The 26,155-nt window shown below is 36.5% G+C and overlaps 1 protein-coding gene across 3 annotated transcripts in view; it reads right to left on the reverse strand.

The window, feature by feature from the left end:
• The window catches only part of SLC25A13 (solute carrier family 25 member 13), a 123,611-nt gene extending 102,186 nt beyond the window's left edge, over positions 1–21,425 (reverse strand). The window contains exons 1-2 of one of the 3 annotated variants that reach the window (XM_063303664.1): positions 21,308–21,416; positions 16,319–16,333 (exon numbers count right to left, since the gene is read on the reverse strand). In XM_063303664.1, coding sequence (XP_063159734.1) covers positions 16,319–16,333; positions 21,308–21,319 — 27 coding nt within the window. In that variant the 5' untranslated portion in view covers positions 21,320–21,416. Of the gene's footprint in view, positions 1–1,962; positions 2,053–16,318; positions 16,334–21,307 lie in introns of those variants that run through there. The other 2 variants (XM_063303665.1, XM_063303666.1) reach the window with 2 other exon arrangements.
• Between the last annotated feature and the right edge of the window lie 4,730 nt (positions 21,426–26,155).

A 26,155-nucleotide genomic window follows, 5' to 3' on the forward strand; every position in this document is an offset into this window, starting at 1 on the left:
TGTATATTGTATTATTACTCATAGTATGCTCATTGTATTAATATATCACGTATTAATATTCATTCCTCATGGAATGAAAAAAGTATTCTGGCATTGATCAGCTTACTCACTTAGAGGAAGGAATCAGAGGCAAGAGAAAGCAAAGGAAAGAGGGCTAAAAGGAACAGAGACTGTACAGATCCATGTGCCTGAAAACAAATGTCTTCTGCCTAAAAATGCCATGCATTTTATAAAAAATATATCAGATGAGAAAAGATGTAAGACATTTCACTACATATGCACTGATAATCAATGCAAGGTACCTCCTTTTGTCTAAATCACAATACTTGAAGAGCAACCTACTACTGAATTGTAAGTTCCCAGGCAACAAATAATTAGTCTGGCTGTGCATCTACACTCAGCACACTGCAGCAGCAAGTTTCCAGACAATGTCAAGCCATCCAACTGACTCTGAAAGATGGCAATAACTAACCCTAGTCAAATCCTACCTCATCAGGATCTAAGTCAGAACCAAGGGTTTGCTGACTGCCTAATCTTGGGGGGGAAAAAAGGTCAAACACCTGGCAGGGAAAAACATGTCACAAGTTGTAAAAGCCTGCCATCTAGGTCACCTCTGAAGTTTCTTTTAATCAGCCATGTACGTAGATGTTTACTTGTATCTCATTATCCTTCGTGTAGTAGGTATGTACTTGGTGCCTGAGTTTCGTAAGCAAACAAGGCAGTTTTCCATCCTCAAGGAACTTACAGTCTAAATTCTGTTAGTGTATAAGGCAATACAAGAAGAGTATCCCATAGAGATTTATTAACATAAAATGTGTACTGATTATTTATTTCCGCAAAACAGAGCAAGACAGAATTCACTTGATTATGAACAGTCTGGATCACATATGATTGTCTGGATCACAAATCAAAAACAAAAACAAACCAAAAAATGCATGTTAAGGAAATCCCTCTATAAATTGCCTGGGAGCTGTTAATCAAAACTGGAATCCTTCCAATTGATTTATTGGTTTAAGTCATGTCATTCTTCTCCCACACATCTTCCACGGTAACTGCAGCATAACCTAGAAATCCATCATCTTTTCATGTCTGTTACTTTTTGAAGAAAATAAAATGTTCAATCTTCAGATGCTGAACTGATGAAACAGTTGAGGAAGAATCCATTACCCATGCTGCTACTCTGGTTAGAAAACTCATCAGGAAGAAAAAAAAGGTGAACAGACAATCTACTTCTTGCTCCCTATATTTTTAGTTGCTGATAGCAGTTTTATTCCCTATATAGCAAAAATATCTAAAAATGCTGAACATCTCAAAAGAGAACTGTGTATTCTATGTGAAGCCTTGAAAACGGGGCTTTGCAACACACAGGAGTTGAGGAATCTTTCTTTTAATCATTAAGGTAATTGTATCATTTTACACAGCTTGCACAACTGCTTCAGAAGCTGCCCCGGCTGTCTTCACATGCACGTGCATGTGTGTTCTCCTGCAATGTTACAGGGCAGATTGTTTGTCATTGGCAATTTCACCTCTAAACTGTAAATTTGTTTTAGTTTGAAAAAAACAAGTACATATTGCTAAAATACAATTAGTAAAGGTATTGCATTCACAGTAATGGACTCTGTTGCTTTGCTTATTGCTTGCTTTACAAACGGAAGATTTCTGAGTATCTTACATTTCACAATATTTACTTGGTTAAAGTGGGCCCTCAAGATTGTCTGCCAGAGTAGATTACATTTGGAATAGCGGGTTAATCTTTCCCAACCTGACACACTTCAGATATTTGGGAAATAAAACTCCCAGAATTCCTAGCCTTGGCCATGCTAGCTCGGTATTCTAGGAATTGCAGATCTAGCTGATTTGAACAGACTGCGAATTCTGAGATTGAAGACTCCATGCCAGGAAGAGAAAGATTGTCTAGAAATATGAAGTTTGACAGAAGAATATTTCCTATGCTCTACATACCTTCTAGAACAGGAATGCACCATTTTGTTACAGCAAAGATTGCAGGTGATATTTGAGAGCCGTATCAGGCAGGGGCAGCATTCCAAGAAGCAACAGAACCATGACAAAGACATGGACAGAGCTAAAAACACGGACAGAGCTAAAACAAAAATGAAATGTGATTTTGCTCCTAAAACAATAATTAGCAGGAATTATAAAAAGTGTGAAATAAGATTAAAAGAGAAAAGGTACAAAACCTGATTTTTGCAGTTTTCGTAACTAACAGCACATTACCCTCAAGTCAAAATCCTATTCTTTCCTTAAGGAATTTCATAGTACCATATCAGGATCACTCAACCATATCAGGATCACTCAACCTTTGTAAAATATATATTGGCTTCCATCATCATACTAAGCTATGAGTACTATAATACTGAAGTACACTTCGAATAATAAAGATACTGTAGCAGTGAAGTGGGATGAAGGGTCATGCTCAGTATCTCTGTAGTGGGAGACTTAGGTTCAGGCCTTTGTAGATCTGTATAAAGATCTGAAGCTCCCACCTGCAGGGATTAAGCAAAGAGAATGTTACATATGCAACTTTGCTGTCCACTTCAAATATCTAAATGCCTCTGAAGAGGCTAAAGATGGAATTTTCAAATCATTTCAGGAGCTCAGATTAAGAGGGAAGCATACTTTGAGGGACGCGGTGGTGCTGCGGGTTAAACCGCTGAGCTGTCGATCGGAAGGTCGGCGGTTCGAAACCGCGCGGCGGGGTGAGCTCCCGTTGCTAGTCCCAGCTCCTGCTCACCTAGCAGTTCGAAAACATGCAAATGTGAGTAGATCAATAGGTACCGCTTCAGCGGGAAGGTAACGGCGTTCCGTGTCATCATGCTGGCCACATGACCCGGAAGTGTCCACGGACAACGCCGGCTCTAACGGCTTAGAAACGGAAATGAGCACCGCCCCCTAGAGTCGGACACGACTGGACTCTACGTCAAGGGAAACCTTTACCTTTACTATACTTTGAGAAAAACAATATTCGAATGTTTCCTAATTTCTGGCAGGAGTTAAGAATGGAAGGAAACTCTATTATACTTGCAGCTTACAGAGTGGCAGTACTAACCAACAGAAACAGACGTGTTCAGCCTACTCACTAATGTCACAATTCAATCTTGCCACCAATGGTGTATGAATTTCACCACAATGATGCAATCTGAGTAAAATATACAAGAGATACTTGTTGAAATAATTTTTATCAGTAATTTGTTAACAATGAGTCAGAGAAAATAAAATCCAACACTTAAAAAGGCCCCAATTAATCATTGGGAGACAGGAGTAAAATAAAAATAACCAATAGATAAATGCACTGTGGGATTTTTTTAACTGAACACAACTTCAGTAAACTTATCTACCTATCTATCCATCTATTATGTGATTTATATAGCTGTCCAACCCGGAAATGTGACTATGGGAGAGCAACATAGGGTTAAAACAAAATAGCCAATAAATTAGCCAGTTTGGTCTAGTGGTTAAGACAACGGGCCAGAAGCCAGGCAAGTTCTAGTCCCGCCTTAGACATGAAAGCCAGCTGGGTGATCTTGGGCCAGTCGCTCTCTCTCAGCCCAACTCACCTTACAGGGTTGTTGCTGTGGGGAAAATAGGAGGAGGAAGGAGTATTAGGTATATTCACCACCTTGAGTTATTTATAAAAAATAATTAAGGCAGGATAGAAAATAAATAACAAAACGTAACATAGAAACACACAACCAAGGTCAAATTACAACATATTTACCAGATGGGCTCATTCAGTATCTTAGCTCAATGCCTTACAGAAGGTCAACAAGATTGGGGTCACCTGAATCCTGGGATTATGCTGTTCTAAAGGGCCAGCACTGAGACAGAGAGGGCTTACCTCCTGGGGCCCAATAAATAACATTGTTTCACTGAAACAACTCACGCATCAGAGTTTCAGGAACAATTCCAACAGGCTCCATCAGAATCTGGGGTGGATCTACTGAATAGGTCCTTCTTCTCTGAGGCCGCAGAGAACTGCAAAGCCAACAGAGAGTGATCTGACCATCGTAAGCGACTGCTGGTAACACACCCCAACTCTAGATCACATCACTTTTATTTATAATTGCATCTGTTTTACTCATGTCTCTTCCACACATCAGTAACCTAGTGCGTGGGTACAAATCCATGAGCATATGCATGCACAAGCATCCATGAAACATTGGGGTAAGAAGAAAAAGGCTTCAAGACAGAGGTAAGGATCAATAAATTGTTGCTTAAATTTCATGTATGCAAACCACCTGAATATAAAATTAACTTAGAAATTATACATAAAATGGACTTCTGGTAAGGCGAACTGAAGACGTCCCTGAAGAAGCGAGGACATTACGGCTGAAATTGCCAGCTGGATTCAGGATCTGGGATGGTGAAATCTCTCTGGATAAAGGAGAGATCATGAGATTCCTTGTGAGTAGGTGGCAGGAACCAAAATTTTTGCAATCTGCTTGTGAGTTGAGCGGCTGGGGATTCCATCAAAGCTCATAGACGTACTGTAGCCTCTAAGGACATGAGGTTTGGCTGATCCTCATTTCTTAATCACTTTGGAAATAATTTTTTATTGCTTTTTAAATAATAAGAACCTCCAGAATGGCAAGTTTCATGGTATTCATTAGGTGAGTTTCCTTCAATTCTTTACGAAAGAAGTTTTAAGTACGAATTTAAGGATTTTTTAAAAAAATGTCCAGAATTAACAGCAAAACAGCAAAAGAGAAATTAGAGTGTTGATTTTTGAAAGTTATAAATGGACTAATAATATTATATATTATAATATAATATAAATGGATTTAATAATATTCTGAAATTAAATATAAGAATCCTTCCCATGAGAAACTATCCATGTTTTTTGCATTTGGAAGAAAAACAACATGGTAAGATGGGACTTTGAAGGTGTCTAGAGGGGACCAGAAGGAAATAAAGATTATAATTAAAAAGGAAGAATACTTAAACTAGATCTGATAATGCAGAATGCAGCAAAATCTTTTATCAATGGATGCACTGAGAGATATTTGTGAACAATGGACTCAGAAGTTAGTTTTAAAGATCTCTGCCATTACTGATGGACTAAATGATGCTATGGAAAAAGAACAAGTCTTACTGGACAAGACTGAAATTTATTTAAATGTGGACTGAAAAATGACAGGCTATAAGAAGCATATGGGGAAAGATGAAATATTGAATACACAAACAAAACCGGCTGATGTTTTGATAACTAAAAAGGATATATAAATAATAGACCAGAAGAGTGTCTTGGATAACTTTTCTATATTGGATTTACAAAAGGAATTTGTTAATGCGATTTTGTGAGAAGAGACAAAGAGAAAATGAAAACCAAGTGTTTGCACAGTACTTGAAGGGACTAATATTGGGAGCAAGGGGAAGGAATATAAAGTTGGTTTATTTGACCAAGTTTAAAATAGACAGTTATTTCTGTAAACTTTTAATGAATTTTTTTCTGTCCAAAACTGGATGATAATATTTTAAGGTTTTGTTTATAGATAAGAATTACATGGGAAACAGTTCATTTGCTGTATTTTAAATTTATCTGATTCAAGTTAAAATAGTTATGTTGTTATCTCTGGTAACTTTTATTGGATTTTTATTGACTAGATTTGAATGCTGAGGTTTGGAAAATTTGTTTAATGATAGAAAATGGGATATAAACATAAAAGGAAGGAATTATTAGATCAAATTTATAACAGATAGGTTACTTCCAGTAACCCTTAATGGATTTCTGTTGATCTGGATGGATGATGACGCTTGAAAGTTATGTATATAGAGAATGAGGTGAGATATGGGATGAAGAGATTGTTGTATTTTAAGAGATGGTAAGTTGTTAAAGTTGTTTATACTTTCTGGGATGAAGGGGGAAATTACTTCTTTCTTTCTCTTTTTATTTTTCTTGTTTTTTCACACTTTATTTTTTTTACTTTTTATACTTTGTATTAGTTTTATCTGTACAATGTAATAAACTCTATTTATTTATCAAATTTATATGGCCACCCTCTCATAAGAAGTGACTCTGTGCCATGTACAACAAAGATATAAAAAATTAAAATGTCAAAAACAATCATTATTAAGAAGTTTTAAAAGCATAAGGCACACAAGATAGTAGATTAGCAAGGGAGTTACCTCAAGATCTCACCGGTCCCCTGGGGCCCCCAGGCCTGATGACATAGCCAGGTCTTGAGGGACTTCCGGAAAATAAGTAGGGATGGAGGTGACCTCACATGGGGGGGGGGGGAAGTTCCATAAGGATCGTTATTCTAATTATATCAATTATTATAATTAATATATCATATTATTTAATATATTATATTAATTTATATTTTATTTATTCTATATATGATATATATTATAAGTAATATAAATATATATTACTTATTTATAAGCATTAATTTATATTATATATTAATATGTATTATAATTAATATATATTATATTAAAATTATTATAAAAAGAAATTAAAGAGAAAATACTTTCTCAATATGGCGTAAGTAAATTAAATATACTGTGAGAAACAACAAAGACACACAACTGCCCTAAAGCATTTGTGTCTAACAACAATGGCCTGCTGAAACTTTATTGTAACTATCTGTTTTAGAAAACAACCTGTAGTCAGTACAGTACTTTACAATATGAAGCTTAAGTATTCCACACCTAGCATATGGCTCTCCTTCACAATTACAATATTTGGATAAAAGAAAACATGATTGGTATTTGGGAAGAGTTTGTAATTTTTTATGGGATTTAAGTGTAAATTGAAAGATTTAAGATTACACAAAACATTGATTTTATCTACTTAAAAGAATGAGTAGTAGAAATGCACTAGATATTAGGAAGAGTTAAGTATAAATTCTACCTCAAAATTTCAACAATTCCTATGAATAGAAATTAAAATCGTTTCAGGCATTGGAAACTCTGAAATCCAAACTTGTCTCTGAAGCTATTATTTTTCTCCTATCCAAATAATGATTTCATTGGATATCATTTTAAATACAAAGGGTTGTTTGTTTGTTTATTTGTTTACAGTGTTAAATTCACTACTTCTTAGAAGTCTGCATATATCCTTTTAGGTTTTTATGTGATTATTGGCTGTCAGAAGTAATTACAATGTCAAACTTGACATTCAGGATGTAAAACAAAGGATATGGGACCAAAACCATCCTTGCAAACTTCATTTTCAGAGAGTTATCATAGTAATATATCTAAGAAAAAAATGAGAGTGGAGAAGAAGTATTGAATACTGTATTAAAAGCAGCTGATCAAAAAGCAGAACATCTTTTTCCTGTTTGAATTGCAAATAGCTCCTTATAACTGAGAAGTTAAAGGAACAGTCATTTTTCTCTTCATATCAGTATCTTTAGTGTTTACATAAATCTACATATTCATGGCCAATACTGCATCAGATACAAAAATACTAAGATACAAAAGAGAGATTCTGACTTTGGAGAATATACAGAATTTGTAGGTTTTCCCCTAATGCAGGGAGGGCTCAAGACAGCCAATGAAGACCAGGCATTCTCAGTAGCGAGGGAGGAAGCAAAAACAAAACAACAAACAAGCCCAGAAGAATGGTATGGAGCACGGTAGAAAAAGGATACAGTGGCTGTGCTACCTGGTCCTCTGAATAGAAGCACATCGGATATTTAATGGCAGATAATACATAATGTGGAATAATATAGTAGAGCAGGGTTTCTCAATTTCCGTGGAGCCCTACGGTTCTGCAAGGTCACTGGGGTACCCTGGGAGATCACAATTTATTTTAAAATGTATTTCAAATTCTGGCAACATCACATTAAAGAGGCAAGTTTCATTCTTTATGTTTAGTTTAGGGACACTGTTAATGCCTATATACAGGCCTACACATGAAACAAATATAATAATTTTGTAACTTCTGGCCTATATTTGAGCCTGAATGTGCAGGGGTTCCCCAAGGCCTGAAAAATATTTCAAGGGTTCCTCGAGGGTCAAAAGGTTGAGAAAGGCTGCAGTAGAATAATATAGTGTTGCTTAGCAAACAATGAACTTGCCACTGAGGTTTTTAAACCATGGTTTATAGCTTAGCCTTATAGCCACTCTGACTGTATTTACACATACTAAGCCAAAGCCAACCGAATTGTATTATGGTTCAGCAGGCTATGTGAAACTGATAATAGTTTCCAATAGTTTAAAGTATGGCATGTTTTATGAATCAAGTAAATTATGCTTTATTTGGTAAGTAATGCTTTTAATTCTGATTTTATTGTAAACTACCCAGAGTCCCCCTTTTGGGAGAGATGGGCGGTAATAGAAATTTGATAGATAAATAAATAAATAAATAAATAAATAAATAAATAAAAGTTGAATAAATAAATCATAGATTAGTGCAATGTGCAAACCTAGCCATATGGTATAAATTCAAAGTACCATGAGTTTTCTAGGAGCAAACCAATATACATATTCAGTAAATAAATCAATAAATAAAAGCTGGAGGTGAAAATCAATACATAAAATGTACACCCTTTACTACTTTGGCCTTTCTGGTCCGCATTTAGTAAGCTTTCAGGCTACTTTTCACATATTGGGTTTCTATGAATGTCCTAGTTCTACAGCTGGTCTAGCAGAATGATCTGCAAACACTCAGTGAGTAGGTCTAAACCTTCAAAGTTTGAATATTTGGAACATTCTGGCCCTCCATCAAGGCTCAAAAAAGGATATCCTTGAAGACATGATAAACTAGATGTTCCAAGTGTCCAAGATGTAAAACATGTTATTCAACATCAGATGTTGAATAAGAATATAAATTATAAATATGTTTATTAATAGCAATATCCCTGAGAATGTTCAATGAAATCTTAAGATTGGATTGTTCTACAGGGAAAAGATAAGGGCTGAATAAAATCTAATAGTTACAAATAAGTACAGTAACTCTTCTACCAATAATGGCCATTAGAACATTTAGTTATTTTCAGGTTTTATTTCATTTTTTTAAAAAAGCAGAAAAATATAATTGATATCAACAAGGGACTAATTCACAATCACTAAAAGTCACCTCTCTAATTGACACTCAGTGGCAGACTGCATTATTTAAAAAGTGAAGTGACAGGCTGACTTAATGTCGGTGACAAAAAAGACTAATGGAAATGTGAAAATCATTCAAAATGTGAAAATCATTCAAAATTCAATGCATCTCCACTGTAAAACTCTAATCAGATTTAGACGATGTGATGTGATGGGGCTATGAAGGCAACTTCTACTTATGGGAATAACTTCTAATTGCTTTCAGATATCCTGCCATGTTTGACTGTTGCTACTGAAAGCAGTGATACTGAAAGGCAACATGCTCTACAAATCACAATGAAGTATAAAACAGTTTTAAGAGGAAATGCAGAAAAAAATAAGAATAGTCAGTCCCAACTTTAAATTGACTTTAAAGAGGCAAATGAAGAGTCATGGTAGATCTTTTAATCATTTGCCAATGATAACGAATGATGTAACAAACGTCTGTTGGAAACGTTTACAAGGTGAAGGAACTTTTTACCATCTTTGGTGGACATGTGAGAAGGCTAAAAAAATTTGGGACCAAATATGTACTATTATTCAGAAGATTCTCAAAGTGAACTTACAAAAACAACCAGAACTATTCCTCTTGGGTTTGATGGAGAAGGAGCTTGAGAAACAATATGGGACTTTGCTTTTATATATGATTACAGCAGCAAGACTTTTATATGCACAACGATGGAAAGATTCACAAATACCTACAGTGGAAGATTGGATTATCAAACTGATGGAGCTGGCCCAAATGGCTAAGCTAACAGTGTTAATAAGAGAAAATACTGTTTCTGGCTTTATCTCTACTTGGTAACCACTTTTAGATTACTTGTGTTAGAAAAAAAAATGAAGTTTTGATTTTGGGTTTTAATGATTAAACAGTTTCTTTTGATAGAAATAATGTTACTAAGGTTTAACTAATGGTAACACATTATATTTGTAAATTAATCTATATCTGTATTGGAGAAAGTCAGAAGTCACTTTCTGTTTCCTGTCTATTTGTACTTTTATAGTTTTTTTTCTTTAGTTCTATATTCTAGCTTTTCTATATTCTCTATTTTGTGTTTTAGCTATACTTTTAAAACTAATAAAGTTCTTATTAAAAAAAAAGACAGCTCAGTCAACATCCCTTGGCAAATAAACAAAAGACTGGCAAGAAGCTTGTATCTTTCTGGTCTTTTCACACTATCTGGGAGAACTGACACTACATTTCCCCACTAATTGTTCTTCTTTGACGCATATACACCGTTGTCCATGAGCCAAAAGAAAGTCATGAAGAGCATAATACTTAATCAAAGGCATTTTATACCAGTATCTGTTGTTCCTGCTTGTACCTGGGCCAGCTGACATCCAGGCAATTTAGTGTATTATAGTTTAGCATCTGAGGAGGGGTGGTAACCAGCCTTAGTAATAATCTCATGTGCACAAGTTTATCTTGCAAGGAGGTAAATGAACATAAGGAAGAGGGACTCCATAACTTAGCATTAACCAGGGATAAGAAACCTATCCATGGCACATATCATAGCAGTTTTTCCCATCCCTCTCCTGCAGGTATCTTAGTTATTTCTCAGCATTTGGCCAGCACAACCTGTATGTAAAAATAAAGAAAAAAAATCCAAGTGTGAGGCTTTCCTTCCCTCAGCTCTTCAGCTTAAAAAAAAACAACCGTATCTCACACACACTGAAAAGTAGACTTGTCTAGTGGAAATGCTGCAGCTGGAACAACCCTGTTTTGCCCTATGCTAGGTTTTCCAAACAGATGATTTGCTATTTAACCATTAATTTGAATTTGCATAATACAAGGAACCACAGTGCAGATAAACTAACCTAATTCAAATCATAGTTATAGACTACATTAAGACCCTCTACCTTTAGATTGAATGACTGCACTCAGATTAAACATGCTAAACCAGAGACAAGGGACCCAGTTTAGACCTTACACTCCTATCTACTCTAGCCAGCAGGGCCAGGGACAAGAGAATGTGAAAGCTGCAGTCTATAAAGTCTAGGGGGAACAAGGCTGGGTACCCATGTATCAAACCAGGGCTGAGCAATATGCAGGCCTCAGGGGCACATGGGCTGTATATCCATTTTGTGGCTTCAGAGTTCTATGAGTGCTATAAATGGACAGCATACTTTCCTGTCATTTTGAGATTTAGAAAAATGATAAAAGCTGCAATATACCCCCATTTTTTTTCTCAAAACTCCAGCCTCACCCATGTGAGCTATGGCTTCACCTCTTACAGCTTCGTATATTACAGTATATCAATGGAAGGTTTCTGTATCACATGATGGATTCCATGGCTGTGGGCCTTAATCCACCAGGAAAATTTCCTCAAGAATTCCTCTATATATGAGGACTGTGGTATGGTTTTCTATCTCACAAAAGGAGCACTACTCAAAGGACAATTCACTTTGAACAAAATGCATTCAACTTCTTGCTCTGCAAAGCTATGGGCCATTTGAAGAGTCAAAGTTATCTTTGTTCTAGTAGAAATTAGCAATGTTATCAAATGTTTCTTACTTCACTAAGGCAAGCAGATTTTTTTCCCAAGATGATACATCAAATCATAATTTAAAGCGACAGTGCTCAGGCACTTTTATATTACCTCTTTCTCTTCATGCATCTTCCCAAAATTCATCATTTTTATATACCCACCATACTTCCAAGTGATATTTGCCTTTTTAAAAAAAAGGAAAAGAAAAAAAATGCCTATGGCCTAATTCTTATGAACAATTTTTATTCTATTTCACTGCCACTTATTCAGGCCAAAGCAACATTTCTGATACAACTTGTGATCCAGTTGTATAGTTCTAAGGTACACTAAAAAACATGAAGTTATTTTGAAATGTTATGAAAAAGGTAGTAACAGCTTTCTTTTTAGTGCTTTAACAAAGCTAGTTTCCATTTCTTTAATTCCAAAATAACCTACTTCTACATGGTCAGCTTGATGTCTCAGGAGATGGCTGGAATGGATGAGTACTTTTCCAATATAAGTATACATAATCCAGTATCTGGCATACTCAGTAGAATCTGTCCTACTGATTTCAAACACTCAAGGAACATAAGCTGCTGCTTTATACCATCTCAGACTATAGCTTGATTGGCATATCATGAAAATAGTTTCCTTACCCATTGTTTTTTTGAATAAGCCAGCATTGGCAGAGGTCAAACTGCTAAGCCACAAATGACTTACAAACCACAATTTTGGGGTTTCCATAATATGTGTGAATTCAGCTTATCTGCCTATTCAGTTCAATATTGTATCTAAATTAATTGGAAGCCGATCTTTCCAGAGCCTCAAACAGAGCCTTTCCCAATACACATGATTTGGCCCAGAGACTCATCCAGAAAAAAAATCATCTGGTCTACCACTGACTTATACAATGGTATTTGCTGCAAAGTAAGAATACTGAACTATAGTTCTGTTCACTAGGGTGAGCAAAAAATATTTAGCCCGGATCCCAAAGAAGTCTAACTCTTCTGTTCCCTTGCCTACTGTCAACCTATGGTTGTGAGGAAGAAGCCCTATAAATCAGCTTTGTTTAGGTCTATAATTCTTACCTTTTTAAGCCTGAACCACCAAAGGTCATGTGGTTAAAGAAGATGGGAGATATTACCTAACAACTCTAGAAGATGTTGTGCCAGGGGATTGCTTTCCATTAATGTCAGTGAGGCTGAACATCTTTTGGCAGGGGCATGCAAACCTTTGATGGCCAAGGGGCATATGGGGTCGGGTAGAATACTGCCAGGAAAGTGAGTGTAGCCTGCATAAAAAAGGCTGTGCTTTCAGGTTGTTGATGCTGTTTTTAATGTGATATACCTATGTTGCGAGTTATGCTACACACTTTTCATGTTTTTCTACCCAAGGGCGGAAAATTGTGCTGCCAATTTTCCACAACCATAGTACTAGAGGCTCAAGGTCCATACAAAACCTATAGGTGTTGTAAGTTACCCAGCTCTCATTGATGGAATCAAGATATTCCATACATGTTTATTCAGAACTGAGCATAAGTCTATTAAATGGGGCTTGCTCCCAGAAAAGAGAATAGTATTAGAACATCAGTACTGTAACATTCTTTATCCCTTATCCTTCCCTCACCAGATTTAACTAACATGATGCAATTTTGTTACTACTCAAATATTGTTATAGCTGCATTCACCACTGCAAGAAAAAAAAACACATTTATTTTACAGTTAAAATCTTGCCATAAATGCAATGTTTCAGATACCCTTGGGCAGTTCAGTAAGCAAAAAGCAAATTGGGCTTAGTTTAAAAAGAACAAGTCTCTGTTTAGCATTCAAGAGATTAAACAATGTTATCTAGCGGGATCCCAGAAGCGCACCTTCTCTGTCATGGCAACTTCCTTCTGGAATGGCATCCCCAGACATCCATATGGCTTCTACTCTGATGATGTTCCAGAAGGTACTGAAAACCTAGTTATTATCCCAGGCCTTGAGGTGGGATGGTGGTGAGCCCTTGTAAGATTTGGTTTTGTTTAGTATTTTTTCTTCTTTTTCTGGACACACTTTTAAAAATCCATGTAAATAAATAAGAGAGGTAAGCTGGGATATGAAAAAAGGCATTCTTCTTCATCCGTCATTTAAGGATTTGTGATGCATTAAACAAATCTCATAATCTCAAACCGAAGAGCTTTACCATCTACAAGCAGAAGATTCAAGGAATATTAACTGATCCCACTTCAGTGCCTGTATTCAACTGATCCATTTGCATGTTTTGTCTTCCTGTCCTTAATTTGACTCCTAAAAAAAGGAAATTCCATTCATTTACACACTAGAGTAAAACATATACTCTGGTAATAGACTCCTTACTTTAGAATCATAAAGTCTGGCCTTTATTTTCTATAGCTGTTGGCATAGCTCTGCCATTGCCTGTACTCTGTTGCTATGTTAATTGCTTAGAAACTATTACATTTGTGGAAAAGTTAACGGGAGGCAAAGGAAGGAAATAATTCAACTATGCCAGTCACCCTTAATTTCAAAACGTTGACTAAAAGCTCCATCACTCCGAGCCAAATGGTAGCTGTAGTCCAAAAGTTTTTAACAGTACTAGTTAGAAAACATTTTATGTTCAGAAATGATAAAAATAAAGGCTGTTATTGGCAGCTTTCCTATGTCCAATTTGTATAATAAGATTTTTTAAAAGTACATTTTTCAGCTTTATCTGTGGGATTACCAATATTGTTAATCACACAAGAGAGAATGTGGGGAAAAACCAGGTAATTCTGAGACAGTGGCAGGACAAACACATATTAATGCTCCACAGTCCAGACATGGCAAGCAATCCTATGTGAGTTCTAGTCCCACCTTAGGCATGAAAGCCAGCTGGGTGACCTTGGGCCAGTCACTCTCTCAGCCCAACTCACCTCACAGGGTTGTTGCTGTGGGGAAAATAGGAGGAGGAAGCAGTATTCTGTTACATTCCCCACCTTGAGTTATTTATAAAATTAATAAAGGCGGGATTAAAAAAATCTTTTAAAAAAGTTTTTAAAGAAATATTACTTTTTCTCAACTAGTACAGATTATAAAAGAATAAGAGAAAACTGCTTGAGACAAGCATATAAAGAATATAGAGCACAGCATACAAGACAAAGATGACAAAACAGTGAAGGGAAAATAAAAGTTTAGCTGAAATTTCACTTATCAAGAGATAATTCTGATACATTATTTCTTATATTCTATGGTGTCAACCAACTGCAATTTGGCACATACTATCTCCATGGAAATTGAGAATCTCTCCCTAACAGATTCAGCAGGCCCTATCTTACTATCTCACACACGACTTACATACTATTATATACATAATACTATATGCCTAGAAAAATAGGTTTATTTCATAATTCTACCAATTCCAGAATTTCAGAATAGTTATAAATTCAGTGACTATCACAAGACCAAATAATAATTAATTATTAATTAAATAATTAAATAGATAAATAAATTTGGCAGTTAATTAAATTATAAGCAACTGTTACAAGCATTATTTTAAAATAAACAAGTAATAGTAAGACTAGTCAAGAAATGTAATTTTATAGTCCTTAATTTTATGAACCATATTATAAAGGTTGTCCTCCTCCACAAAAGAATAATACTATCATACTGATTTACTATTCTGAGAATTTCAATAGTAAGGTCTAATTTACACATTGTTAATCGCTTAACAATGATTTGTAGAATAAACTGCAATCTGAATGTTTAGATAATATGGTAAGCCATTAACCATGATTTATAAATCATAGTATCTGAACTTTTTCACCACACTAAGCCAGAACAAACAAAACCAACCATATAAGAACAAACAAAACCAACCAGCCATAAGTTATAGCTTAGTGCATGTGTGAACCCACACTTATTTGTGTATTACGAACAACTATAGTTAACTGTGCAAATACAAGGTTGGAAGGGTCTACAGCAGGGTTTTTCAACCAGGGTTCCGCAAGAAGTCCCCAGGAGATCATGATTTATTTAAAAAATTATTTCAAATTCAGGCAATTACACATTAAAGAGGCAAGTTTCATTCTTTATTTTTAGTTTAAGAACACTGTTAATGCCTATATACACATGAAACAGATACAGTAATTTTGTAATTTCTGGCCTATCTTTGAGCCTGAATGTGCAGGGGTTCCCCAGGGCCTGAAAAATATTTCAAGGGTTCCTTGAGGGTCAAAAGATTGAGAAAGGCTGGCCTACAGCATTACTAATAGCCAAAATATTTCACAAAGAACATTGTTTCAAGCACAAAACACAATTTTGAATTTAAATGGGCTGTTCTGACTTTCCCAGAAGTATTCTGGCATTGTTTAGAGCATTCTGCGTGTATGGTGAGCTCAAAACAGACCCATTTTGTGTTCAAAACACCTGTTTCAAATTGAAAAATTGTTTCAGGTGTGGGACACTCCCAAAATGGTGGAACACTTCTGGTAAGGTTGGACCTGTCTCTTTTGAACTTGAAACACCTCAAACAACATTTGACTATCTGGGTATCTAAAAATATTTACATGCCCAGCTTTGAAAGGTAGAGTTCTAAATAGTAATAGTGTTTAAGTATCCTATTCATTTTCAAAGAGCCTGGACTTTATAGTGAAGGTGCTTAGCAATTGGAGATGTTTTAAATATAGCATATGAAGAAAAATACATTAAAGTGAAAAGGAGTATACAAAAATGAATGAACAAATTAAATTTTAGAAAGTAAAAGCATGCAGGATTCTGACAGAGACAGGAGAAGCCTTAGAAAATGTGTCACTGACTCACCAATCCATTGTTTGGCTGAAGCAAGGGGGAAAAAAGCCAAATATTATTGCACTATATCACAGAAATCAAATAGGAACCTTCAAATCCACTTGAGCTCCAGTCTAAATAACACTAGCTATGTGGGATCAAACGCCTGATATATTACAGTCTGGCTCTGTAATTTCTATGTAAATTTGAAAATGTACAAACATTAGTTCACTACTGACATTTCTGCAACAAAAACACTGCTTGTATTTCTAATATTCAAGGTACTAAGAAATTGTGTGGCTCTCTATAGAAATCTCATCACTTTTATAAAATATTGCAAACAAGATTTTCCATAAAATCAGCAGCTTCAAAAACACAATCTGATTTGTATTTAAGAGGACTTCAGCATCCAAAAAAATGTTCATTCAGAAGCATATATTATAGCTTTTATGCTGGTAGGGGAAAATAATTAAGTAAAGGAGTGATATTAAGCCTGAACTTTAGTAACCAGTTTGAAAACCACTATTATTCATAAAGTTACATAGGTCCAAGTAAGAATTTCACTTTATCCCTGTACCTCTATAAACCTTATTGTTTGCAGAGCATGCTGAACCACAACCAGCCAACCAAGTATCAACCTAGTATCTTGTGCAACTCAGCTATATCTTTAATTTATAATTCATGGTATTGTGTGAAGCCTCAAAATTGTATTTATTTGTAAGTTGCAGCTGTTAACTTTAGGTATGTCATGCAAACAAAGATTGTGTTTGATGTAGTCAAAAGTAATCAAGAAAGATTTGGATATTTTTTAAAGGAAAAAATAGCTTAAGATTTAAATATTATAAAGTACAGAAGGGCAATTTTTTGGCAGCTGGGAGTTATATTTAAAAGTTTCAAGGAAGACCATGGGCTGTAGTGGGTACAACTATGATACAAAGTGGATGCAGCCATGGACAGGACTGGGATTTATCTTGGATAAGAGGGAGGTTTCAGGAGATGTTTGCTTTTAAATTATGCAAAATCTGTTGTACACACTACAGGTCTCATATTCTTCTGCCTCAGAAAGGGCAGGAAAGCATATGGCTGACTGTTAACAATACTGTTCAAGGTGCCACTAACAAAGAGATGGGAGACTCAGGGATAACATAATTATTCTAAATGGTGCCTGATCTTTAGTTCGTCTCATAAGTACGATACCTGGCTAATGATCCAAACAATTCGGTAGTATACATAAAAGCAATGTCATTATCTATAATTAAACAAAAAAATTAGATATGAAAATGGGGGGGGATTCCAATAAACTACACTGTAAATCAATTCTTAATACCATGCAGGACAATACAATGTCTCCAAAATTTTCAAAATCTAATCACTGCTAGAAATTCATAAGTATCTCAACGGCCTAGGAGAAAAGCCTAATAAAGATAAACTTGAAAATACATCAGAACTACCAAAACTACCACCAGAACTACCAAAAAGCATTTCATTAAATTCAGTCATTTGCATACCCTAAAATCTGTTATTGTCTCTGAGATCTGATGTGTTATATTTGTAGGGCATAAATGAAGAAAGGACACCAATTTCTTGTGACATCTTTGCAATTTACAGCAAAATCTTACATATTTTTAAGAAGGTCCAGTATGTGCAATGAGAACAAATATATTTACAATTATAGTTTTAGTTAATATTAATGTTGGAGTAGGATCACAATCACAAAAGCTCTTTCATGTAGGAATGTGACAGTTTATGTGGCTAAATCATTATCAGTGTGACAATATCATATATACAGCTTATTATACACTTTGGATACTTGCTAGGAAACTGTGATTATTCATGGCTTCCTTTCACATGTCCATCCAATTTTCTTGCAAGCAAAAACTGATCCCACTGTATCTGAGGCAACATGGAAATTATCTCTGTGGTACTGTGTGCATGATAGACCATTCATGTAGGCATGGCTTCACTTGATAGCTTGCATGTATGAATTCATTTGTTCAGAATTTTGTTTGGCTGGCTGGCTGCAATGAGAACTTCCTTACCAGAAAGACTCCCCGACAGCTTTTATCCATCCTATCCTGGAAAAAAAAACTTCCTGGCAGAAAGCACGACTCCTATTTGTTGCTTTTCCTATTCAACCATTATTTATTTATTAAATTTATTTCAGGTATATCCTCCCAGGTTGCTCAATTCTGTGACTCTATAAGCACCATCCATCTCTCCTTGCGTTTGAAAAATTATATTATTTTTTTTAGACATACACACGCACACATCCCACACACAGATAAAACATGTATAGATAAAAGTCAGATGCTAATATACACACAAACGTGTGTGTGTGTGTGTGTGTGTATTTGTGTATAATTGTACTACCTGTTTACATAAACCACTGAGCTGCTGAGCTTGCCGATCGGAAGGTCGGCGGTTCGAATCCGTGTGACGGGGTGAGCTCCCATTGCTAGACCCAGTTCCTGCCAACATAGCAGTTCGAAAACATGCCAATGTGAGTAGATTAATAGGTACCGCTTCGGCGGGCAGGTAACGGCGTTCCGTTTAGTCATGCCGGTCACATGACCACAGAAGTGTCTACAGACAAAACTCCGGCTCTTTGGCTTTGAAACGGAGATGAGCACCGCCCCCTAGAGTCAGACACGACTGGACTTAATGTCAAGGGAAACCTTTACCTTTACCTTTACCTAGTACTCGTTTAGCAACTGCAATTGTGACTGGTGAAACCGTTGCTAAGTGAAAATCATGTGACCGCAACTCCTTATGATTTTCCTACAGTTTTTCTTTGCTTCTTGCTACTTCCTTCAGCAGAACTGGTGTTCTTTCTCTTTTAGGACATCTTCGTATGGGGTAAATAAGGAAGTGAAAATAAGAGCAGAGAGATGCTGCAGAGGTCATAAATGTGAGGACTGGTCACTAAGTTGATTTTTAGTACTGTCACAACGTCAAATGGTCATTAAACAAGGCAGACGCTAAGTGAGAACTACCTGTTTGTATGTGTATAAAAAAGTGTTTTCATCTGTATCTGACTGCTGGCCTTATGGCCATAATGAAGGTTTGATTGTTAATGTTCACACTTTTTTTTTCTTTTTTCTTTTTAATGGGTTAACTTAATCACCGATATTCAAGAGCAAAGAAAGAACATACAACATATTGATCTGGTTCATATATCATTCCAAAACCATGATTCAAGTATGATTCAATGAATAAACCACAAGTCACTAGGTTCAAATACCAATGTCTTAAAACATGTTTTACAAACAATGATGACCAATGTCACTTAGTATATTGACACAAAATACAAAACCAAAATTAATAAAGCACATTGGCTTGTATTCACACAACATGCTTGTTGTGATTAACTGAGTGGTTTATTCAATTGGTCAAATGTTCTGGATTCACATGACAAAATGAACCATAAACTAATCACAAAACATGGATCACACAAAACACTAGGCTAAAATGCAGTTGACTAGTTTGTGGTTCAGTGCATTGGATGAAATCAGCCATCACGGTTTCTTTAATGTGCTGCATGAACCCAACCGTCCATTCACTGCAAGCAGTCAAATGGTATTTAACTGGAGAGAGAAAAAGGAGCATACAAGAGAATAAGGCATTTCAATGCCTGAGATTTTTAAGTACATTTTTAATAAATAATCACTCCCACTTTTAATATAATTCCTCCTCTTGGCTAACAACCAGCTTTCAGTCTGTATTTGAACTGGGAAACTGGTCAAAGTAAGTCAAGTGATTTTTATCACTGTTGAAACCAAAGTCTTACATAAATATGACCTTTGTGTCAATCTCAGCTCTTTGAACTGTACAGGTGTTATACTTAGGTCAGTTATTTTAAAAAGACACTATTCCAACAGAGAAAGAAAATTCTTATGTTATGCTAGATAGCCTCCATAAATGCACAGAATCTGAATTTTATCTCTAAGAAATAGGAAACCTGTTTTCCAAACCAAAGACAGTTTGCAAATTGAAGAGATCACAGATAGAAATAGCATTTCAAAGCCATTTTATTATTTATTCCAGAAGCAAGGAACAGAAACCTGCAGCCACCAGATAGTGCTGGATTATAAGCCTCGTTATTCCTCACCATTGGCTATGTGTCTTGGGCTAACGGAACTGGAGTCCAACAACATTCACAGACTCCCAATCCATTTTTAAAGGTTGAAATCCTGAGCAGACCTACTGTGGAATAAATCCATGAAATAAATGTGACTGAGCCCAAATTCATATTTGAAAGAACCAGAATGGATCTTAACATTCAGACACATTCTACTGTAAACCAGGCCTCATCCCGCAGCCATTCTGTTCAAAGAACCAAGAACCCAGATGGTAAGAATTAGAATGTGCCCCAAATACTTTTCTTTCAGCACAGCAAACTCCTTAGAATGGTCAGATAAAAGTAGGACATGTCAGAGGAAAACAAGCAGGTTGGTCTATTAATGGCCATGGACTCTAATAAAACAATCAGACCTCCATCCTCAAAAGGAACAGTCATGAAATGTCACATCTGAGGGGAGAAGCAATAGGGGAAACTTGTTACTTAAATTGGCCTAGTGATCGGCCTCTGGCCAGGCTTTGTGGAAACGGGACTACATGGGATTATTGGGCTAAATGGATAATTAGCAAGACTCAGCAGAGCTGCTCTTAAACTGGGCAAGATCAATATGGAACTCTCCGTCCCCGTTCCTCTCAGCTTAGCAGGGAGCTTGCACCCCTCAGCTGCCTTAGCCAACAGAAAAAAGCCAGAAGGCTGAAACAAATTCTCTCCCTTCCCTATTCGGATCCGGAAGCAGCGCGGCTGGATTCCACTCCCCAAAGCGGGCCAAGCTACGCTAAGGACAGGCCTTAGGTCAACGCGAGCTGCCCATTCGGCCGCCCTGATAGCCAAGGCCTGCCTGCAGAAAGCCCGGATTAGAAGCCATTCGCGCAGTGGCGGGAAGAGCAGCTGCAGTACCAGCGAACGCTCGCGCTGCTCTCCGCGCGCCAGGCTCTGGGACTTACCTTGGCAGCCATGCTTTACCTTGTGCAGCCGGCCCCCTTCCCCGGCACGGCGAACGGAGGCAGCGGCAAGCAGCGCCCGGACTGACGCGCCAACCAGCCGACAGGAAGGGCCGCCGCTGCCCGCCCATTGGCTGAAACCAAGCTCCAGGAGCCAGCTGGAGCGCGCGTGATCCGGCGGTGTCCTCGGGCCTGGCTCGGCTGACGCGAAAATGGTTAAGCAAATCCCCTTCTGGAGTGACCCCGAGTGGGCTCCGCGCCGAGCGATTTTCTGCAGGCAGTTCGGTCTGCTGTTGCAGCCGCGTCCCATGGAGTGGAAGTGCTGCCTCTTCTGCCCTGTTCTCGTGAGTTTGGGGGCGGAGGGAAGTATTCCTCGTCTGCGCCCGGTCGATTAAATAAAGAGGGGACAAGAATTCCAAGGAAATCCACAGAAACTGTTGTCCTTGCCAACTCCAGATGAAACCGAATACCCAAGAACAGAATTTATGCAACATGTTTATATCTCCCCTCTAAATTATCGCAGTTGATTATATTTGCTTGTCGTTCATGTGTCTTTCTCTAGAATAGGCGATGGACACTTCTCTCCTCGCAAAAATGCTAGGCTGGCCAGGTTAAGAAAAACAAGCCCATGATCACTCACAGGCTTAACTGAAGCATGGTTTGTAGGATTATTCCAATTGTCTGGATCTCCACAGCACACTTAATCATAAGGACAATGCAGTGAGCCACACGTTGGCCAATATATTTTAACTCAGCGTGTTGGCTTCATAGCTGAGATGAGAGAGCAGAGCATTGAACCTGGTTCTCTAAATCATTTGCAGAATAAGCCTTATGTGACAAACGGAGGATTTACTGATGGAATTCCAAACTATAAGCAAATAGACTAAGTTCATCCAACATAGTAGGCTAAACTATTTGTGATACAGCATGTTGTGTGAACACAATTATATATACTGTTACTCCCATTAAAGTTGAAAGATTCTCATCCAAGTTTCAGCAAACATATTGTTATAAGGAAGCAATGCAGGGAGCATTTAGGATGCTGGACTATGACCACAAGACCCAGGTTCACGTTCACGCTCAGCCATAGAGGCTCACTAGGTGATTATGGTCAGTTGCTCTCAGCCCAACCTATCTCACTTACTTCAGGAAAAATTGGAGAAATGAGTCTTGTATATGCTACCTTGGGCTTCTGATGGAAGGATGTAGATGAAAAAATCAGTATTCCAGTTTGAATTGCTTACAGCCCAGCTTAACCGTGGTTGCTCAGACCCTAGGTAAAGTAGATATAAATAAATGTAGAATACAGCCTAAGAACACGAGTGGTAGGCCTGGTTTTGCTTGAAGTGGTTTGTTTGTTTATGGCTCAGCAGGTCCTGTGAATCCAGACAATCACATAACATTAGGGCTGAACATATATAAACCACATAATGGTTTACTCAGTAAACCATGGTTGGCTTAGTATGTTTAAATATAGACTAAATTGTTCCTTAAAACACATTAGGTTTACACATCACATGAAACCATAATTTGGTTTGTTTAGTTTAGGGTTAGAATAATATGCAAATCCACCCATTTTGGTTTATCAACCATTATTTATGGCTTAGTGCAATATGTAATCCAGACAACTGTGGTTTACTCAACAAACCAGAGTTAAGCAAATGTGGCTTAGTGTAATGTGAACCATAGGGAAGATCTGTTACTTGCAGCACATTTTAGACATATTTATGCACTCAGGGAATTTAATGAGACATTTTCCATAGCTGGTGCATGTATGATTGCATCCTAAATTTTATTAAAAAGTTGAGCTTTAAGCCCTGATGTTTTATTTGTTATGGCTGGAGTTAATCTAATGTACCCTTCTGATGCCCTTCAGATGTACTGAAACTATAAATCCTAGATTTTACAGCCAAATTGGTCAGAAATTCAAAAGTTTTAGAGCAACACATCTAGAAAGCTTCTGGTTAGGACACACAATGGAAAAAGAAAAAAGAATTTTCTAGAAAAAGAATAAAGAAGTTCTGATATGTGCCTTTTTTATCTCTCTATATATATACTGTGTATATATTGTTTTTTTCAAATCCACATACTGTCTATAAATAGAAATGAAAATAAAATATTTTTTTCAGTTCAAACTGATATGACAATCTTGCATTTTTTTTGTAATAAAAGCTCAAAATACACAGTTTATAATTGAAACAAGTGAGATCCCATTTCAAAAAGTCAGAGAAGCTCTGATTTAGGCCTACTTCTAAGCATTGAGATAAATAAATGCATATGCTTATGGCTGGAGCTGAAATTCTAAACTTCTACCTGGGAGTTAGATTAATTTCTGAGTAGACGTATATGGGATTCTGACTGTAAGCTTACATGTGGGTCTCACTTCAAAACATTAGAGATGTTTCAGATGATCAGTATTAGATGAAGACTTTTCACATGCTTAGTGTAATTGTAGTGTATTATATCTTCCAAAATTCCAGCTGTAGCCCTGCCTTTTAAAGAATAATCTTGGGTTGCAATTTCATACAACATCTGGGAGTAGGAAATAGGACTGAGCTCAATAACATATCTAAGTAGGTATTAATACTAGGTTTGAGCTGAAAAACCAGTTCAGTGCTAAATTAGGGTTAAACCATTGTTTTTTAAAGTAAGATTTGGGGGTGCAGAGATAGGATAAATAACTTGTTTTTGTGCAAGAAAGAATCTGGCTTGATTCACACATTATACTAAATCTTAGTGTTGGTTGGTTGGTTTTGGCTTAGAGTTTTGTGTGAACCCAACCTATTATGTTGACAGCAAAATCAGGATAATGATGATTTATTAAATTTATATGCCACCTGACTGCCAGCAGCTCCCAGCAGTTTACACATTGTTTAAAACATTAAAAACAAGAAAACACGAGACAAAAAAGAAAGATAAAAGATGGCAGGATGACAAAACCAGATGGGAACAAAGGAAAACAACTCACATAGTTTAAGGGGGGCTTCAGTCATTCTTGCCAAAGGCCTCGGCAAAGAGCCAGGTCTTCAGGACCCTTAAAAACACCAGTGAGTGGGGAGGGGTGTTCAAATTTGAGGGGGAATATCATTCCAAAGAACAGGTGCTGCTACAGTTGCTGCTATAAAGAATGAGTATCAATCCAAAATAAACATTGAACAGGAAGTCAGAGTGCTGTCTCAAAAATAAAACCCAAATTTCAGAAATTGTGCAAAACTAAGGAAGGTCATTCTTCCCATTAAAATGACAGATTTAAATTTGATTGTTTGCTTACTCCCAATGAAAAGGTTTTATTTTAAAGAGTTGCTAAGTTCTGTCATGGTTTTATTTGGGAGAAGGTAGAGATAATTAAAAATAACTTGTATATTTTTTTTACCCAAACCTACTTTATTTATTTATCTATCTGTCATCTATCAATCAAATTTTATCATTGCCCATCTCCCCCCAAAGGAGGGACTCTGGGCGGTTTATAATAAAAGTAATCCTAATTAAATCATTCCTTCAATTTATGGGAGGAGATCTCACAAATTTATTCTTTATTTTAGGAGGTCATAGTACTAGTTTACAAAGGATTCCAAGCCATAGGTGGAGAATAGAATTGGACAAGCTGCACATATTACATATAATGTCTGCTGGCTTAAACTTGCATTTAGAATGGAATAATGCAAAATCGATTCCTTTACAATTCCTACTTTGAGGCATACTTACTTTTGGACTTCTGCTTGGCACCCAAGTAGGAGCTATTCTTCTAAAACAAGTTTATAGTCAGCCTGTCAAACCACTTTGAAAGTAATTTTTGTCAGAATGAGTTTTGTCAAGTCAAAGAGGGGAAAAAAAGCCTTTCAATCATTCCAGTGTTCCAGGCAAAAGAAGAAGTATAAAGACTCGAATGGGTAAACTTAACAATATTACACTTTGTAGAGTGCCCCATAAATATTCAATTGGTGCTAGATCCTCAACAGGCATAAACTAGTATGCTTCTATGCTTTCAGAGGGATAATTTTAATTTACACCAGTTGAGAGTTTTCCTAAAGTATGCTGAGTACATCTATTCTCAGTAAAAAGAAAGTAATTTTCTCTCCCATGAGTGACAAAATTCATTGTAGTACAGGATGCTATTGTCATGAAAAGGTTATGAAAAAAAATCTCACCCTTTTCTGCTAAACAAAGCATTAAAATAGTCATCCATGTGTGGCAGATTCGTTTATTCTAGAAAGATTTCCTATTATTAATTATTAGTATGTGGCTGCAGAGAGTTGGGGTAACAAATTTCTGATGAGAGAACTATGCGAGTACATGTTCAGAATACCTATCTACTCACTCATATCATATTTAGGAGTATTTATCAGATTGTAATATAATGGATTAAAAATACAGTCAGTCTGTGACTATCAATAATTCTTTAGACATAGAGAATGAGTTTTGCCCTGGTAGGATTTTAGCAATCAAAAGAAAGGAAATATCATTCAGTCATTTATTTGTAATTTACCACATTAAGCCGTTCTTGCCCTCTGCAATAAAAATAATTTTGAAGTAGCAAAAGTTTTGCATACATTCACTACGCTAACAACAAAATAAATTGAAATACCATGAAAAAGAATGGAATTAATAGCTGATGAGATGAATTATTGTGTGCCAGACAGACTGCCCATCTGATGTCCATTATTTCCTCTCAGAAATGAACAGGACAGCTATTCCACCAAAGAAAAAGAAAATCTATGCTTCGTATTTCTTTTGTTGTAACTTTGAGATTGGCACTCATGGCAGATCATGTGGTTCAATTCATATTAATCAATTGAATTGACAAGTTAGAAGTATTTTAGTCATTTCAAGAAAAGATAGATTTTTAAAATG

This window comes from Candoia aspera, chromosome 4 (assembly GCF_035149785.1).
Source record: "Candoia aspera isolate rCanAsp1 chromosome 4, rCanAsp1.hap2, whole genome shotgun sequence".
Taxonomy (NCBI): domain Eukaryota; kingdom Metazoa; phylum Chordata; class Lepidosauria; order Squamata; family Boidae; genus Candoia; species Candoia aspera.